The sequence below is a fragment of the Larus michahellis genome, chromosome 21 (assembly GCF_964199755.1).
Source record: "Larus michahellis chromosome 21, bLarMic1.1, whole genome shotgun sequence".
Lineage (NCBI taxonomy): Eukaryota > Metazoa > Chordata > Aves > Charadriiformes > Laridae > Larus > Larus michahellis.
Window position 1 is genome coordinate 2,084,563 of NC_133916.1, and position 16,229 is coordinate 2,100,791.

At 69.2% G+C, this 16,229-nt stretch overlaps 2 protein-coding genes across 3 annotated transcripts; one reads left to right on the top strand and one right to left on the bottom strand.

The window, feature by feature from the left end:
- Positions 1-169: 169 nt before the first annotated feature.
- On the bottom strand, positions 170-2,997 carry AMIGO1 (adhesion molecule with Ig like domain 1). Its single transcript, XM_074564465.1, has one exon. The coding sequence runs from the start codon at positions 2,991-2,993 to the stop codon at positions 1,533-1,535; it is 1,461 nt and encodes a 486-aa protein (XP_074420566.1). The 5' UTR covers positions 2,994-2,997; the 3' UTR covers positions 170-1,532.
- Positions 2,998-13,331: 10,334 nt separating this feature from the next.
- On the top strand, positions 13,332-15,974 carry GPR61 (G protein-coupled receptor 61). 2 transcript variants are annotated; one of them, XM_074564311.1, is made up of 2 exons: positions 13,332-13,729; positions 14,333-15,974. In XM_074564311.1, the coding sequence occupies exon 2, from the start codon at positions 14,605-14,607 to the stop codon at positions 15,940-15,942; it is 1,338 nt and encodes a 445-aa protein (XP_074420412.1). In that variant the 5' UTR covers positions 13,332-13,729; positions 14,333-14,604; the 3' UTR covers positions 15,943-15,974. The 2 variants fall into 2 exon arrangements, with proteins under 2 accessions (XP_074420412.1, XP_074420413.1); XM_074564312.1 differs by having other exon boundaries at positions 14,363-15,974.
- Positions 15,975-16,229: the final 255 nt, after the last annotated feature.

Sequence of the window (16,229 nt, forward strand, 5' to 3'; positions counted from 1 at the left end):
AGGGCCCAGGCTCAGCTCGACCCCTCGTCCCAGGGAGGGTCCCATGGGGTGGTGGCATTGTCCCTGTCCCTGTCCCCAACCTCCCCCCCCCCCCCCCCCAGCGAGGAGCCCCCATCATGGGGGGGGGGGGGCCCTTTTAGCACCCCGAAAACGGCTGCGCAGCCACAATGGGGAAACACATTTATTTTGGCCAAGGCATCAGCGGGCAGCTGCCAGCGCGGGGGGGGGACACGGCCCAGGGTTGGGGTGGGGGGGGGGTAACGTGGGAGACGCAGGTTGGGCTGCGGGGGCGCAGGGCCGGGGGGGGTGCGGGGGGGTACCGCCGTTTAGGGTGCTGGAGCCGCCGGGGTCTCGTTCCCTGCGGGGTGGGGGGGCTCTGCTTGAGGCTGTGGGTTGCATGGGGGGGGGCCAGGAGGGTGGGGGGGGGAGGGGGTTGCACCCCATGGGTCCCCCCAGGAGGTGACATGCCACTCGTGTCCGTCCCCCCCCCCGCCGAGCGCTGGCCCGTGGGGGGGGCGCATGCTCCCCGGTGGGACTCATGCTTCGCGATACGCATGCCGGGGAAGGGGGGGAGCAAGGGGGGGGCCAGCGCCATGGGGAGGGGGGCGGCTGTCCTGCCAAAGCAGGACCCCCCCCACCCAGTGCCGCAGCCTCTGGGTGCCCCCGGTGCTGCCGTCCCTGGGGGGGGGCACCCGCTGATCCATCCCGGGCACTGTCACCCGTGGTCCTGCAGTGCCCCACCCCCCCCCGCCCCCCCCAGCTCTGTGGCCACACTGTCCCCACGGGAGCCCCATTGTCCCTGGCGGTCCCACGGTGGCAGTGACCTTGGCGGCAGCGATGCTGGGGGGGGGGATGGCGTGTGTCCCCCTCCCCAAGCTGGGGACATGGCGGTGGGGGTCCAGGCTGCCCCCCCTCCCCCCCCCCCCCCCCCGCAGTGCATCCATCGGGGTCTGGTCCCAGCGGTGGTGGGGACGGGGTGTCCCTGGGGACTGTCCCCACGATGTCCCCCCCCCTCCTTATTCCACAAGGCGGGGGTTGGAGAAGCTCAGGGCCAGGTCCCAGCGGCGGGGGGGATGGGGTGTCCCTGGAGACTGTCGCCGCAATGTCCCCCCCACACACATTACACCACGATGGGGGTGTCGGCGAAGATCAGGGCCAGGTCCCAGCGGTGGTGGGGACCGGGTGTCCCTGGGGACAGTCCCCACGATGTCCCCCCCACCTCCTTATTCCACAAGGGGGGTGTCGGGGAAGCTCAGGGCCAGGTCCCAGCGGTGGGGGGGACAGGACGTCCCTGGGGACCGTCCCCACAATGTCCCCCTCCCCTTACGCCACGATGGCGGGGGGGGTCAGAGAAGATCAGGGCCAGGTCCCAGCGGTGGGGGGGACAGGGCGTCCCTGGGGACCGTCCCCACAATGTCCCCCTCCCCTTACGCCACGATGGCGGGGGGGGTCAGAGAAGATCAGGGCCAGGTCCCAGCGGTGGTGGGGACGGGGTGTCCCTGGGGACAGTCCCCACGATGTCCTCCCCGGCTTTACACCACGATGGGGGTGTCGGAGAAGACAGAGCTGACCGAGTCCGGATCCGACACCTTCCTCTGTGCCTTGGGGCCGTGCCGGGGGGGCGGCTGGGGGGTCCCCCCTACTTTAAACCTGCCGTTCTGCCCGGGACCGGTGGCGGAAGCCGAATGGGATCGACAAGGTTCCCCGGGGACGCCGGCGGCGTGGTTGGGGGTGGCGCTGAGGACGGAGGAGTTGATGCTGTCGTCGCGGGGAGCCGGCGGCTTCTCGGCGCCGCGGCAGCAGCAGCAGCGGCAGGGGGTGAGGTACAGGTAGATGAGGACCAGCACCACGCTGAGGATGCAGCCCACCAGCGTGGTGTAGGCGGTGTTGAGGGTGTCGTGGGGACCGTGCAGGGTGAAGTTGTGCACCAGCAGCTCCACGTAAAGGGTCTCGTTGAGGAGGGGACCCGCCACCCAACAGGCGTAGGTGCCGGCGTCCTCGGGGCGCAGCGCCCGCAGCTGCAGGCTGCCGTTGGCCAGGAGAGCGGCGCTGCCGTTCCCCCCTTCTTCCAGCACCCGCTCGCCTCCCGGCGTCACCCAGTGCCGGCTACGCACCCCCCGCAACCGGGTGTCGCAACTGAGGGTGACGGTGTCACCCAGGTGGCCTTCCAGCACTGCTTCTCGCGCCTCGCTGCAGTTGAGGGGTTGCCGGCCGGCCAGGGCGAGGATGCCGACGGGCGCCTGGGCGGCGGGCAGCAGGCACCGTAATTCCTCCTGGAAATCCATCACGGCGCTCAACCGGCGGCGGCGGCCGCGGGCCACCAGCTGGAAGAGGGGGCAGTCGCAGGCCAAGGGGTTGCCGTGCAGGTAGAGGCGGTCGCGCAGCCAGGCGGGCAGGGCCTGCAGCTCGCCCACGGGCAAGCTGCGGAGGCGGTTGGCCGAGAGGTCGAGGAGGGCGAGCTGGGGCAAGCGGCTGCCGTCCCGCAGCAGCTCCAGCGGGAAGCGGGCGATGCGGTTCTGGCCCAGGTAGAGCTTGCGGAGGCGGGCGAGGTTCTCGAAAGCGGTGCGGTCCACGGAGGAGATCTCGTTGTTGTAGAGCAGGAGGACCTCCAGCTCGGCCAGGTCGCTGAAGAGGTTCTCCTCCAGCGCCCGCAGGCGGTTGGAGGAAAGGTCCAGGTGCCGGAGGTGGGGAACGTGGGCGAAGGCTTCGGTGGAGACGAAGGAGAGCCCGTTGTGGCTGAGGAGCAAGGCGTGGAGGTGGGCCAGGCGCCCCGGCGCCCAGTCGGCGCGCAGGCGGGTGACGTTGTTGTGGCTGAGGTCCAGGACGGCGGTGAAGCGGGGCAGAGGGGCCGGCACGGCGCTCAGCACCGCCTGCGAGCAGCTCAGGATGTTGGAGGCGCAGACGCAGCGCGGGGGGCAGCTGGCGCCCGCCGCTCCCCAGGGGGACAGCAGCGCCAGCAGCAGCCACGCCAGCGCCACCCCAACGCCCTCCATGGCCGCCCCCTGCCCCGCGGCGTCGCGCGGGCGCTGGGGACGGGGCAGCGGCGTGGCCACGACCCCCAGCCCGCCGTGCAGGGGGGTGGCTTAGTCTGGGTGGCTTTGGTCACCCGGTGTGGCAGAGTGGGGTGGCTTTGTCACGCCGGTGTCACAGCACGTGCCAGGGTAGGACAGAGTGGCTTTGGCCACCCGGCGTCACGGCATGCACCGGGCTAGCTGCTCGTCTGGTGTCACACAGCTGGGTGGCTTTGTCACCCGGTGTCACAGCGTGTGGCAGGCTAGCTGCTCGCCTGGTGTCACGGCACAGAGCGGCTTTGGCCACTCGGTGTCACGGCACGCACAGGGCTAGCTGCTCACCCAGTGTCACGGCACAGGGTGGCTTTGTCACTCGGGTGTCCCAGGACGTGCTATGGGGTGGCTTTGGCCACCCGGTGTCACGGCATGCACCGGGCTAGCTGCTCGCCTGGTGTCACAGAGCAGGGTGGCTTGGTCACCTGATTTTGCAGTGGGGTGGCTTCGGTCACCCGGTGTCACAGCATGTGGCAGGCTAGCTGCTTGCCTGGTGTCACAGCACAGAGTGGCTTGGTCACCCGGTGTCACAGCACAGGGTGGCTTTGTAAATCAGGTGTCCCAGGACGTGCTATGGGGTGGCTTTGGCCACCCGGTGTCATGGCTAGCTGCTCGCCTGGTGTCACCGTGTGGGGTGGCTTTGGTCACCCGGTGTCACGGTGTGCACCAGGCTTGCTGCTCACTGGTGTCACAGTTAGGAGTGGCTTTGGTCACCCAGCGTCACAGCATGTACCAGGCTTGCCGCTCACTCGGTATCACAGCGTGGGGTGGCGTTGTCACCCAGTGTGACAGCAGATGCTATGGGGTGGCTTTGATCACCCAGCCTTACGGCGTGCACCGATCTCGCTGCTCACCCAGTGCCACAGCGCGGGGGTGGCTTTGGTCACCCAGTGTCAACAGCGAGCACCACGGAGGGACTTCGGTCACCGGGTGTCACAGCGCGGGGTGGCTCCGTCACCCAATGTCACAGCATGCGCCACGGGGTGGCTTTGGCCACCCGGTGTCACCCAGCTCACTGCCTGCCTCTGGCGCCACGCCGAGAGGTGGCTATGGCCACCCAGTGTCCCAGCGCGGGGTGGCTTTGGCCACCCAGTGTCCCAGCGCGGGGTGGCTTTGGCCACCGGCTGTCACAGCGTGGAGTGGCTTTGGCCACCCAGTGTCCCAGCGTGGGGTGGCTTTGGCCACCGGTTGTCACAGCGCGCAGCGGGCTCGCTCCTCACCCGCTGTCGCGGCGCGGGGTGGCTTTGTCACCCGCTGTGGCGGCTGCCGGTGGGTCGCTGCCCACCCGGGTGACGGCCCTCCCGGGGGCTCCCCCCGCCGCAGCCCCGCTCCCCCCGCGCTGCGAAGGCGGCCCGGGCCCCCCCGGTCCCCCCCGGTTCCCCCCGGTTCCCCGCGGCCCCCCCGGTCCCGGCCCCGCTGCGGACGGGGCCCGCGGGAGGATGCTCCAAACCAACCCGCCCCCCCCGCCGCCGCCGCTTCCCGGGGCGTTACCGGGGCCTGGTACCGGGGTCGGTGCGGAGGAAGGCGGACCGGGGAGGCCGAGCGGGGCCGAACCGAGCCGAACCGGGCCGAACAGAGCCGAACGGAGCCGAGAGGGGCCGAGCGAGGCCGAAGGGAGCCGAGCGGGGCCGGGCCGAACCGAGCCGAGACGAGCGGGGTCGAACGGAGCGGAGCCGAGTCGGGCCGGGCCGAGCCGAAGGGAGCCGAGCGGAGCCGAATCTATCCGAGCGGAGCCGAACCGAGCCGAGCGCAGCCGAACCGAGCCGAGCCGAACCGATCCGAGCGGAACCGAGCGGAGCCGCGGCGGCCGCGGCGGTCGGTCCGTTCCCGCAGCGCGGCCCCGGCCGGGTCGGGGGGCGGCCCCGGCGCACCCCGTGCACGGCCCGTCCCCGTTGGCTGCCGCCGCGCCGCCCGCCACCAATGGCGGCAGCGCCCGCTTAACCCCTCCCGGGCCGTGCAGCGCCCCTGGGTGAGACGCCCCCCCGAGGAGCACACACACCCCCCCCCCGCCGGCATCACCCCCACCGGGTCAGCCCCCTCACCGTCCACATCCCCATCACCCCCGTCCCATCTCCATCTTCATCCTCATCCCCATCCTCGACCCACCCCCATCTCCATCTTCATCCCCATCCCATCCCATCCCATCCCCATCCCCATCCCATCCCATTCCCATCCCCATCCCCATCCCATCCCATCCCCATCCTCATCCCCATCCCCTTCCCCATCCCGTCTATTCCCATCCCCATTCTCATCCCCATCCCTATCCCATCCCATTTATTCCCATCCTCATCCCCATCCCATCCCCATCCTCATCCCATCCCCATCCTCATCCCCATCCCCATTCCCATCCCATCCCCATCCTCAACCCATCCCCATCTCCATCTTCACCCCCATCCCATCTATTTCCATTCCCATCCCATTCCCATCCTCATCCCATCCCATTCCCATCTTCATCCCCATCCCCATCCCCATCCTCATCCCCATCCCATCCCATCCCATCCCATCCCATCCCCATCCCCATCCCCATCCCATCCCATTCCCATCCTCATCCCCATCCCCATCCTCATCCCATCCCCATCCCGTCTCCATCTTCATCCCCACCCCCTTCCCCATCCCATCTATTCCCATCCCCATTCTCATCCCCATCCCTATCCCATCCCATTTATTCTCATCCTCATCCCCAACCCATCCCTATCCTCATCCCATCCCCATCCTCATCCCCATCCCCATTCTCATCCCATCCCCATCCTCAACCCATCCCCAACTCCATCTTCATCCCCATCCCATCTCTTCCCATTCCCATCCCATTCCCATCCTCATCCCATCCCATTCCCATCCTCATCCCCATCCCCATCCCATCCCCATCCCCATCCCATTCCCATCCTCATCCCCATCCCCATCCCCATCCTCACCCCATCCCCATCCCGTCTCCATCTTCATCCCCATCCCCTTCCCCATCCCATCTATTCCCATCCCCATTCTCATCCCCATTCTCATCCCCATCCCCATCCCTATCCCATCCCATTTATTCCCATCCTCAGCCCCATCCCATCCCCATCCTCATTCCCATCCCTATCCCATCCCATTTATTCCCATCTGCATCCTCATCCCCATCCCCATCCCCATTCCCATCCCATCCCATCCCCATCCTCATCCCATCCCTGCCTCTATCCTACCCTACCCTATCCCTATCCCCATCCCATCCCATCCCTGTCCCCGTCTCAGTCCTCATCCCCATCCCCAATCCCAACCCCATCCCCACCCCAAATCCCTCTGTGCTGCCCCATCCTGCCCCATCCTGTTGTGCTGCTACTGGCCCACGTCCCACCATGCCGGCCCCCACCCCACGGCACTGGCCCCCAGCCCATGGCGCTGGCCCCCACCCCATGGCGCTGGCCCACATCCCCTGTTCCAGCCCGAATTCCCCGGTACTGGCCCCATCCCAATGCCACCCCCCCGTCCCAGGATGGAGGGGTCGCATCCTGCCCCTGGTCCCTGCCGAGGGGCACCCCTGGGTGCCTCCTCCCACGCCAGGCCGGGTGCCCCGTGGCCCCCCCCCACCGGGACTGACGCGTGGCCTTGTGGCTGCCTCCCGCGTGTATTTTTAGATGCAAAACATTGGTGTCGGTTTTTTGGGTCCAAAATTAGAGGGAAAGGAACCGGAAGAAACCGCGCTGCCGTGATGCAGCTTTTTACTGGGGGGGGGGATGGGGGGGCAGCAATTAAAGGGGACTCCCACACACACACACACCCCCCCGCAACACACAGCAGGGTGTCCCCAGGGTGCCCCTCGCCCCGTGTGTGTCCCCCCCCGGCTCCTCCCCGCACCCGTGCTGGGTGTCACCCTGTGGTGTCCCCCCCTCACTGCCATCGTGTCGTCCCCCCCCCCCGGCTGCTGGGCCGGTGACGGGGAATTTTGTCCTTTGATCGTCCTCAATTTCTCTGCTTTAATCCGGGAGCTAATCCCTGCCCAGCACCCGGACACCCCCCCCCTGCCCCACAGTGGGGGTGCCCTGGCTGGGGGCACCCGCACCCTGACCTCCCCGGCCCACCAGTGGGCTCTGGGTGTCCTCGTCCTCGTGTCACCGCGGTGGGGACCCGGGGGGACACACGCAGGCATCCTGGGGGGAGCGACACAGCCCCCGTTGGCAAGCTGGGCAGGACTGGGGCCGCTGCCAGGCTGCAGACGCATGGCAGCCCGCGGCACGGACACGCGGGCACGCACACGGCTACACGGGGGCACACGCGTGGCAGCCCGCGGCACGGACACGCGGGCACGCACACGGCTACATGGGGGCACACGCGTGGCAGCCCGCGGCACGGACACGCGGGCACGCACACAGCTACACGGGGGCACACGCGTGGCAGCCCGCGGCACGGACACGCGGGCACGCACACGGCTACACGGGGGCACACGCGTGGCAGCCCGCGGCACGGACACGCGGACACACACACGGCTACACGGGGGCACACGCGTGGCAGCCCGCGGCACGGACACGCGGGCACGCACACGGCTACACGGGGGCACACGCGTGGCAGCCCGCGGCACGGACATGCGGGCACGCACAGGGCTACACGGGGGCACACGCGTGGCAGCCCGCACACAGGGACACGCGGGCACGCACACGGCTGAGCACGTGCGCACGCACACACACGCGCTGGGGACACGTGCACACACGCGTGCACCGGGTACCCATGCGTGCAGGCCCCGATTGCAGGCGTGCGCAAACACGCCGGGTTCTCATACGTGGGCGCACACAGGGATGCGTCCACCATACATGTGCACGCCTGTGTGCCCCCCCCCCGCCCCCCAGCCAGCCACACACACACACACGCGCGCGCGCTTGCGCACACACGACACACCGCTGCGCCTGGCACCCCATCGCCCTGGCACCCCAGTCCCCAAGCACCCCACTCTCCCGGCACCCCGGCACCCCAGTACCTCAGCACCCACCACCCTCAGACTGCTGGCACCCCATCATGCTGGCACCCAGCGTCCCGGTCCCCAAGCACCCCACTCTCCCAGCACCCTGGCACCCCAACAACCTAAAATCCCAGTACCCCAGCACCCTGGCACCCTGGCATACCAGCACCCTATAACCCTGGTAGCCCGGCAGCCCGGCACTGTGGCACCCCATCACCCTGGCACCCCAGTCCCCAAGCACCCCACTCTCCCAGCACCCCAGCACCCCAGAACCTCAGCACCCACCACCCTCAGACTGCTGGCACCCCATCATGCTGGCACCCAGCGTCCCGGTCCCCAAGCACCCCACTCTCCCAGCGCCCTGGCACCCCAACAACCTAACAGCACCCTGGCACCCCAGCACCTCGGCACCCTGGCACCCTGGCATACCATCACCCTATAACCCTGGCAGCCCATCACCCTGGCACCCTGGCACCCTGATACCTCAGCACCCACCAAGCTGAGCCTGCTGTCACCCCAGCGTCCTGGTAACCCCAGCATCCCGGTCCCCAAGCACCCCACTCTCCCAGCACCCTGGCACCCCAACAACCTAAAATCCCAGTACCCCAGCACCCTGGCACCCCAGTACCCATTATCTTGGCACCCCAGCACCACAACTCCAGTACGTCGGCACCCTGGCATACCAGCACCCATGACCCTGGCAACGCAGCAGCCCGGTACCGTGGCATCACGGCACCACGGCGCTGTGGCGCCCTGGTACTGAGCACCCCAGCACCCTGGGGTACCCATACCCCTCTACCCCGGCACCCCGAAGCCCGGCACCCTGGAGTACCTCTACCCCTGCATCCCGGCACCCCAGCAACTGGGATACCCGTACCCCAGCACCCCAGCATGGCATGGCATGATGGGGTGCCAGCAGCCTCAGCTTGGTGGGTGCCGAGGTACTGGGGTGCCAGGGTGATGGGAGAGTGGGGTGCTTGGGGACTGGGGTGCCAGGGTGATGGGGTGCCAGCAGGCTCAGCTTGGTGGGTGCCGAGGTATTGGGGTGCCGGGGTGCCAGGATGCCAGGCTGCTGGGCTGCCAGGGCTATAGGGTGCTGGTATGCCAGGGTGCCAGGGTGCCGAGGTGCTGGGGTGCCAGGGTGCTGTTAGGTTGTTGGGGTGCCAGGGCGCTGGGAGAGTGGGACCGGGGACGCTGGGTGCCAGCATGATGGGGTGCCAGCAGTCTGAGTGTGGTGGGTGCTGAGGTATTGGGGTGCTGGGGTGCTGGGGTGCTGGGAGAGTGGGGTGCTTGGGGACTGGGGTGCCAGGGTGATGGGGTGCCATGGTGCTGGGCTGCTGGGCTGCCAGGGCTATAGGGTGCTGGTATGCCAGGGTGCCAGGGTGCTGGGGTACTGGGATTTTAGGTTGTTGGGGTGCCAGGGTGCTGGGAGAGTGGGGTGCTTGGGGACCGGGATGCTGGGGTGGCAGGATTCTGGGGTGCCAGCAGTCTGAGGGTGGTGGGTGCTGAGGTACTGGGGTGCTGGGGTGCTGGGAGAGTGGGGTGCTTGGGGACTGGGGTGCCAGGGTGCTGGGGTGCCACAGTGCCGGGCTGCCAGGCTGCCAGGGCTGTAGGGTGCTGGTATGCCAGGGTGCCAGGGTGCTGGGGTACTGGGATTTTAGGTTGTTGGGGTGCCAGGGTGCTGGGAGAGTGGGGTGCTTGGGGACCGGGATGCTGGGGTGGCAGGATTCTGGGGTGCCAGCAGTCTGAGGGTGGTGGGTGCCGAGGTACTGGGGTGTCGGGGTGTTGTGGTGCAGGAGTGCCAGGGTGATGGGGTGCCACGGTGCTGGGCTTCTGGGCTGCCAGGGTTATAGGGTGCTGGTATGCCAGGGTGCCAGGGTGCTGGAGTACTGGGATTTTAGGCTGTTGGGGTGCCAGGGTGCTGGGAGAGTGGGGTGCTTGGGGACTGGAGTGCCAGGGCGATGGGGTGCCAGGCGCACCAGGGTGTCGGGGCACCATAAGCCCCACAATGCCAAGGCAGTCCCCTGCCCCCCAGCACCCACCATGCCGGGTCCCCTGGGGATCTGGGTGGGCTGTAGGGTGGGGGCCCAGCAGCCGGCCCCTTTTTTGGGGGGGGCAGGACCTCCCTGGGAGGAGCTGGGGGGGGGGGGGGGGGCGATCCAGGTCTGGAGGCTGCACAAGAGAGCCCTGACCCCCCCCCCCCCGTTTTGGGGGAGCCCGCATGGTGTGGGTGCCGGGGAGGGTGCCCAGTGCTGGGGCAAAGGGGCTGGGGGTGCCCTTGAGGGTGGGCGGGGGGGTGGGGTGGGTGTCTCCCCGTGGCTGCAGGGTGGCAGGGTGGCGGGGGGGGGGACAGGAGGAGTTGGCGGGTGGCTGCGCTGTGGCGGGCGCAGCCACCCGGGCCCTGAATTATTGATGCTCCGGTGGCAGGAACCAGCAGAGCCATAAATCTGCCCGCGCTGGCGCTGGCACCGGCTGGGCCGGAGCAGCCTTGGCTCCCTGCCTCAGTTTCCCCAGGGAATAAAACCCCTCAGCCCTCCCTGCCCGCCCCCCCCCTCCAATTCTCACGATGCACCCCATGTGCCAGGGGAGAAGGGGTGCAGAGACCACCACCCCCCCCCCCCCGCCGCCGCCTCCCGCTCCCAATTTCGGCCACCCGGAGCGGGGGAGCGGTGCTGGGTCCCCCCCTGGCTCCGTGGGTGCTGGTGGGTGGCTCTGCACCTCCTCAGCACAGGACACCCCCTGAAAGAGTGGGGTGCTGGGGGCGGGGAAGGGGGGGGGGCAGCATGGCTGAGCCCCTGTCTGTGCCGGGATGAGGGAGGGAGGGGGCAGCGGCCGGTGGGTGTGAGCTTGGGGTGGGGTGGGCACCCAAGGGAGGGGGGGGCAACCTAAGGAAGGGTGCCAGGTAGGTGGGCACCCAGGGGACAGTGGGCACCGAGGTTGGGGTGGGCACCCAGATTTGGGGGGGCGGGGGGGGGGTCACCCAGGGAAGGACGGGTGCCCAGGGAATAGTGGGCCCCAAGGTTGGAGGAGGCACCCAGATTGGGGGGGCACCCAGGAAAAGGTGGGCACCCACGTAGGGGTGGGTACTCAAGGTCGGGTGGGCAACCTAGGGAAGGGTGCCAGGTAGGGGGGGCACCCAGGTTGGGGTGGGCGCCCAGGGAAGAGTAGGCGTCAAGGGAAAGGAGGGCACCCAGGGGGGGATGGGGACCAAGAATGGGGGGGCACCCGGGGAAGGTGGGCACCTGGGGAAGGATGAGCACCCAGATTGGGGTGGGCGCTCAAGGTAGGGTGGGCACACAGCGAAGGGTGCCAGGTAGGGTGGGCGCCAAGTATGGGGCGGGCACCCAGCGAAGGATGAGGACCCAGGGGAGGGTGGGCACCCAGGTTGGAGTAGGCACCAAGGGTGAGGTGCCCACTCTAGGGAACAGGGGGCATCGAGGTTGGGGTGGGCACCCAGGTTGGGGGGGAACCCAGGGAAAGGTGGGCACCCAAGGAAGGGTGAGCACCTAGTGAAGGTGGGCACCCAGGGAAAGGTGGGCACCCAAGGAAGGGTGAGCACCTAGTGAAGGTGGGCACCCAGGGAAAGGTGGGCACCCAAGGAAGGGTGAGCACCTAGTGAAGGTGGGCACCCAGGGAAAGGTGGGCACCCAAGGAAGGGTGAGCACCTAGTGAAGGTGGGCACCCAGGGAAAGGTGGGCACCCAAGGAAGGGTGAGCACCTAGTGAAGGTGGGCACCCAGGGAAAGGTGGGCATCCAGGGTGGGGTGGGCACCCAGGGAAGGGTTGGCAACCTGGGAAAGGAGGGCACCCAGCTTGGGGTGGGCGCTCAAGGTAGGGTGGGCACCCAGGGAAGGGTGCCAGGTAGGGTGGACACCAAGGTTGGGGTGGGCAGCCAGGTTGTGGTGGGCACCCAGGGAAGGATGAGCACCCAGGTTGGCATGGGCACCCCCATTGAGGGGGGGGGGGGGGTACCAAGGGAAAGGTGGGCACCATGCGAAGGGTGAGCACCGAGGGTGGTTTGGCACCTACTGAAGGGTTGGGGGGGCACCCATATTGGGGTGGGCACCCAGGGAAAGGTGGGGACCCATGCCAGGGTGGGCACTCGAGGTAGGGTGGGCAGCCTAGGGGAAGGGTGCCTGGTAGGGTGGGCGCCGAGGTTGGGGTGGGGACCAAGGGTGGGGTGGGCACTCAGGGAAGGGTGGGCGTCCAGGGAATCGTGGGCAACGAGGTTGGGGTGGGCACCCAGATTGGGGGGCACCCAGGGAAATGGGGGCACCCAGGGAAGGGTGGGCACCAGGGGTGGGATGGGCACCTAGTGAAGGTGGGCACCCGGGGAAAGGAGGGCACCCGGGGGGGGGTGGGCACCCGAGGAAGGAGGAGCACCCAGGGGAGAGCAGGCACCCAGGGTGGGGTGGGCACCCAGGTTACGGTGCCCCCCTGGCTTTTGGTGCACCCCCACGTTACCAGGACAAAAAGGGTGGGCCCAGGACTTTCCCCCATCCTGGGGTGCGGGATTGATCCCGGCACTGCCACAGGGGACGGACCCAGGGCAGGCGGGGGGGTCGCAGGGCAGGATGGGTGCCCCCGCGGGTCCCCAACCCTCTTGTTGACCGGGTGACTGCATGCCACCATGACCGGTGCCCGCGATGACCGGGGAGCCACCGGCGGCCGTCGCCGGGCCCCGGTACGACGATGCTGGTTCATCCGAGGTCCCGCGTTTCTAATCTGGTTTGGATGGATTTATTTTTGGGTCCTCGTAACCTAGCAATGGGCACGTGACGCGCGGGGCCTGCGGCAGGGACACGCGTGGCCAGCCTCGCCCGCCGACCGCTTGCCACCCGCTGCGCACCGGCCCCGGGGACGGGCCCCGCTCGGGACCTCAGGCACCCATGGGAAGGGGGCCAGGGCACTGCCGGGAGGAAGTTCGCAGCCTGTGCAGGCTTTTTGGGGGCGATGGGGATCCCCCTTGCAAACTAACGGCCGTGCCCTGGGGAAACTGAGGCACGGAGCGTGGCAAGGAAAGCGGGGGTGGCACTGCGCCGATCCCAGTTGCTCCATTGCTGAACTGGGAGGAAGGGAAGGGGCACTGGGCCGGGGGTGGGCAGAGCTGGGGACCTCTGCAGCCCACCCCCCCCGGGCCCTGTGCGTCCCCCCCCTACCCCGGTCCCCATCCCCACTCTGTGCCCTCCACTGTGGACCTGCCCCCGTCCCCTCCTTCCCACCACCCCCCCACCCCAGGGTGCCTCCCGCGCTGTGACCCCCCCCTCTCCTCGAGCCCCCCCTTTGCCTCCCCACCCCAAGGCCCCCAAGGGGCTTCTCCCTCCCAGTTCCCCACCGGCCCTCCCCAGTTCCCCTTCCCACCCCCTTTGGGGGGCGACGGGGGAAACTGAGGCCCGAAGCGATGCGCGGGGAGGGGACTGGGGGGAGGACACCCACCCTCCATCCCCGATCCCGCGGGGGTGAAGCCGCGCTCCAGCTCCCCCCGCCACCACCATCCCCGGGGTCCCGCTGCGGGGTCCGGGGGGGGAAGGGGGGGGCCGTGCCCGGGGTACCGCCGCGCTGGCGGGAGGCGTTAGGACCCAGCAGCCGGGCGGTACCGAGCATCCCTCGCCGCAGCGGCTCCGGCCCCGGCCCGGCCCCGAGCATCCCCGCCCGCACCGGGGACCCCCCCGCCAGGACCGGGGACCGCCCCCCCCGCCCGGACAGGCCCCCCCGCCCTCGGCCCCATGCAACCCCCCAGGGTAGGTGCCGCGGCCGAGCTGCCCCACCGGGGAGATGCTTGGGGGGGCCCGGGGGGAGGGATGCGGCCGTTGGCGGGGGGGGGACCGGGGGACCCCTCCGGGAGTGGGGGGGGAGGGGACACCCCAGCCGGCGACATCGCCCTGGGGTGCCGGGGATGGGGGTGGCGGTGGGCAGGGGAGGGGGAACCCACTGCCTGCATCCCCCTTCCATCAGCAACCACCGCCCCACCCCCCCTGGAGGGTCCAGGGGCTGGGGTCCCCCTCCCTGCTGGGGAAGCACCCATGGGTGGGGGGCTCTGGGGTGACCCCCAGCCCCCCACCCGCACCCCGGGCTCCGCTTTGCAGCCGGTGGCACCCATTGGGGTGGGTGGGGGTGCAGCACCCATCCTGGGGCTGGGCTCGGGGTGGGGGTGGGGGGGGTCACGCACGGCCCTGGAAGCGCAATGGGTGAACCCAGGCATCCGGGGCATCAGTGACCCCCCCCCCCCCATCCCTGCGTCCGCTCACAGTCCCCAGGCTCAGGGCGAATGATCCCACTGGGGTGTTTTGGGTGAAAACATTGGAGTTTGGGGGCTTCAGCCCCAGAATTGCCCGTTTTTGCAGGGAACGCTGACGGCTCTACGTTCCCCGCAGGTGCCCGGCGCTGCCCGGCGGCGAGGAGCGGGGCGATGAGCGGGGCTGGGGGGCACCCTGGGGTGCTCTGAGAACCGCTGCCGCCGCAGCACCCACCCCCAGACCACCAGCCAGCGCCGGCGGCGGGCGGGCGAGGATGTGACACCCCCCCCCCCCCCCCCCGCCGGCGATGCCCGGCCACCCCGCGCTGGCCGCCCTGAGGATGGGCGATGCGCCAGTGAGGGCCAGCGCGGCGGCACAGGATGGAGCCCTCCCTGCCCGCCCCATGGGCCTGGAACGGCTCTAGGGGGGCACGGGGGCTCCAGCCCTCCCCGGGCCCCATGCCCCCCAACGGCACGGCCGACGGCAAACCCAAAGACGTGGCTTCGAAATCGGTGGGGCTTTTCTTCATGCTGCTCATCGACCTGACGGCCATCGTGGGCAACGCCGCCGTCATGACCGTCATCGTGAAGACGCCGGCGTTGCGCAAGTTCGTCTTCGTCTTCCACCTCTGCCTGGTGGACTTCTTGGCCGCCCTCACCCTGATGCCGCTGGAGATGCTCTCGGGCTCGGCCGTCTTCGACAGCCCGGTTTTCGGCGAGGCCATGTGCCGCGTGTACCTGTTCCTCAGCGTCTGCTTCATCAGCATGTGCATCCTCTCCATCTCCACCATCAACGTGGAGCGGTACTACTACGTGGTGCACCCCATGCGCTACGAGGTGAGGATGACGGTGGGGCTGGTGGCCTGCGTCCTCGTCGGCGTCTGGCTCAAAGCTGTGGCCACCTCGCTCGTCCCCGTGCTGGGCTGGTTGTCCCCCGACCGCCCGCCAGTGCCCGCCGGCCGCGGCTGCTCCTTGCAATGGAGCCGCGGGCCCTACTGCAAGTTCTTCGTGGTCTTCTTCGCCGCCTTCTACTTCCTCCTGCCCCTCCTCATCATCGTGGTGGTCTACTGCAGCATGTTCAAGGTGGCGCGGGTGGCCGCCATGCACCACGGCCCCCTCCCCACCTGGATGGAGACGCCGCGGCGTCGCTCCGAGTCGCTCAGCAGCCGCTCCACCATGGTCACCACCTCGGGAGCCCCTCGGACCACCCCGCAGAGGACGTTCGGAGGGGGCAAAGCGGCCGCCATCCTGCTGGCCGTAGGGGGCCAATTCCTCTTCTGCTGGTTGCCCTACTTCTCCTTCCACCTCTACACCGCCCTGAGCGCCCAGCCCTTGGTGGGGCCGGCGGCCGAGACCGTGGTCACTTGGCTCGGTTACTTCTGCTTTACCTCCAACCCCTTCTTCTACGGGTGCCTCAACCGGCAGATCCGGGGCGAGCTGGGCCGGCTCCTCACGTGTTTCTTCAAGCCGCCCCCCGAGGAGGACCTGAGGTTGCCCAGCCGGGAGGGTTCCATCGAGGAGAACTTCCTTCAGTTCCTCCAGGGCACCGGTTGTCCCCCCGAACCCCGGCCTCGCACCCCCAGCCCCAAACGGGACCAGCTGCCTGTGGATTTCCGTATCCCGGGGCAGATCGATGAGGACGCGGCCGAAGGGCCGGAGCGGCGCGGGGGGGACGGGCTCTACGGGCCGGTGGTGGCCTCCCCCAAACCGGAGCTGTAGCGTCGGGGAGTGGGGGGCAAACATGGCTGCAAGGGCAGAGCTGGTCTGAGTGCCTGGCTGGGGGGGGGGGGCGGGGGGGGTGTCTCACCACCGCCGTGGGGGGCTCGGGGGATCACGGGATGCCCACCCGGGAAGGGCCACCGGGTTTGGGGACAGCAGGTGGGGGGCACAACTGTCTCATGGTGGGGACAAGCGTGGGAGCGGTGTGGGGGGGGTTGTGTGTGTCACGTTTTGGGGGTCCCTCCTGCCCTGGCGTGGAGGGGCTCCTCAGGAGGGGGGTCCCCCTC

Bases quoted from the DNA above. Each gene is read 5' to 3' on its own strand.
- GPR61 (XM_074564311.1), top strand. From the start codon at position 14,605: ATGGAGCCCTCCCTGCCCGCCCCATGGGCCTGGAACGGCTCTAGGGGG.
- AMIGO1 (XM_074564465.1), bottom strand. From the start codon at position 2,993: ATGGAGGGCGTTGGGGTGGCGCTGGCGTGGCTGCTGCTGGCGCTGCTG.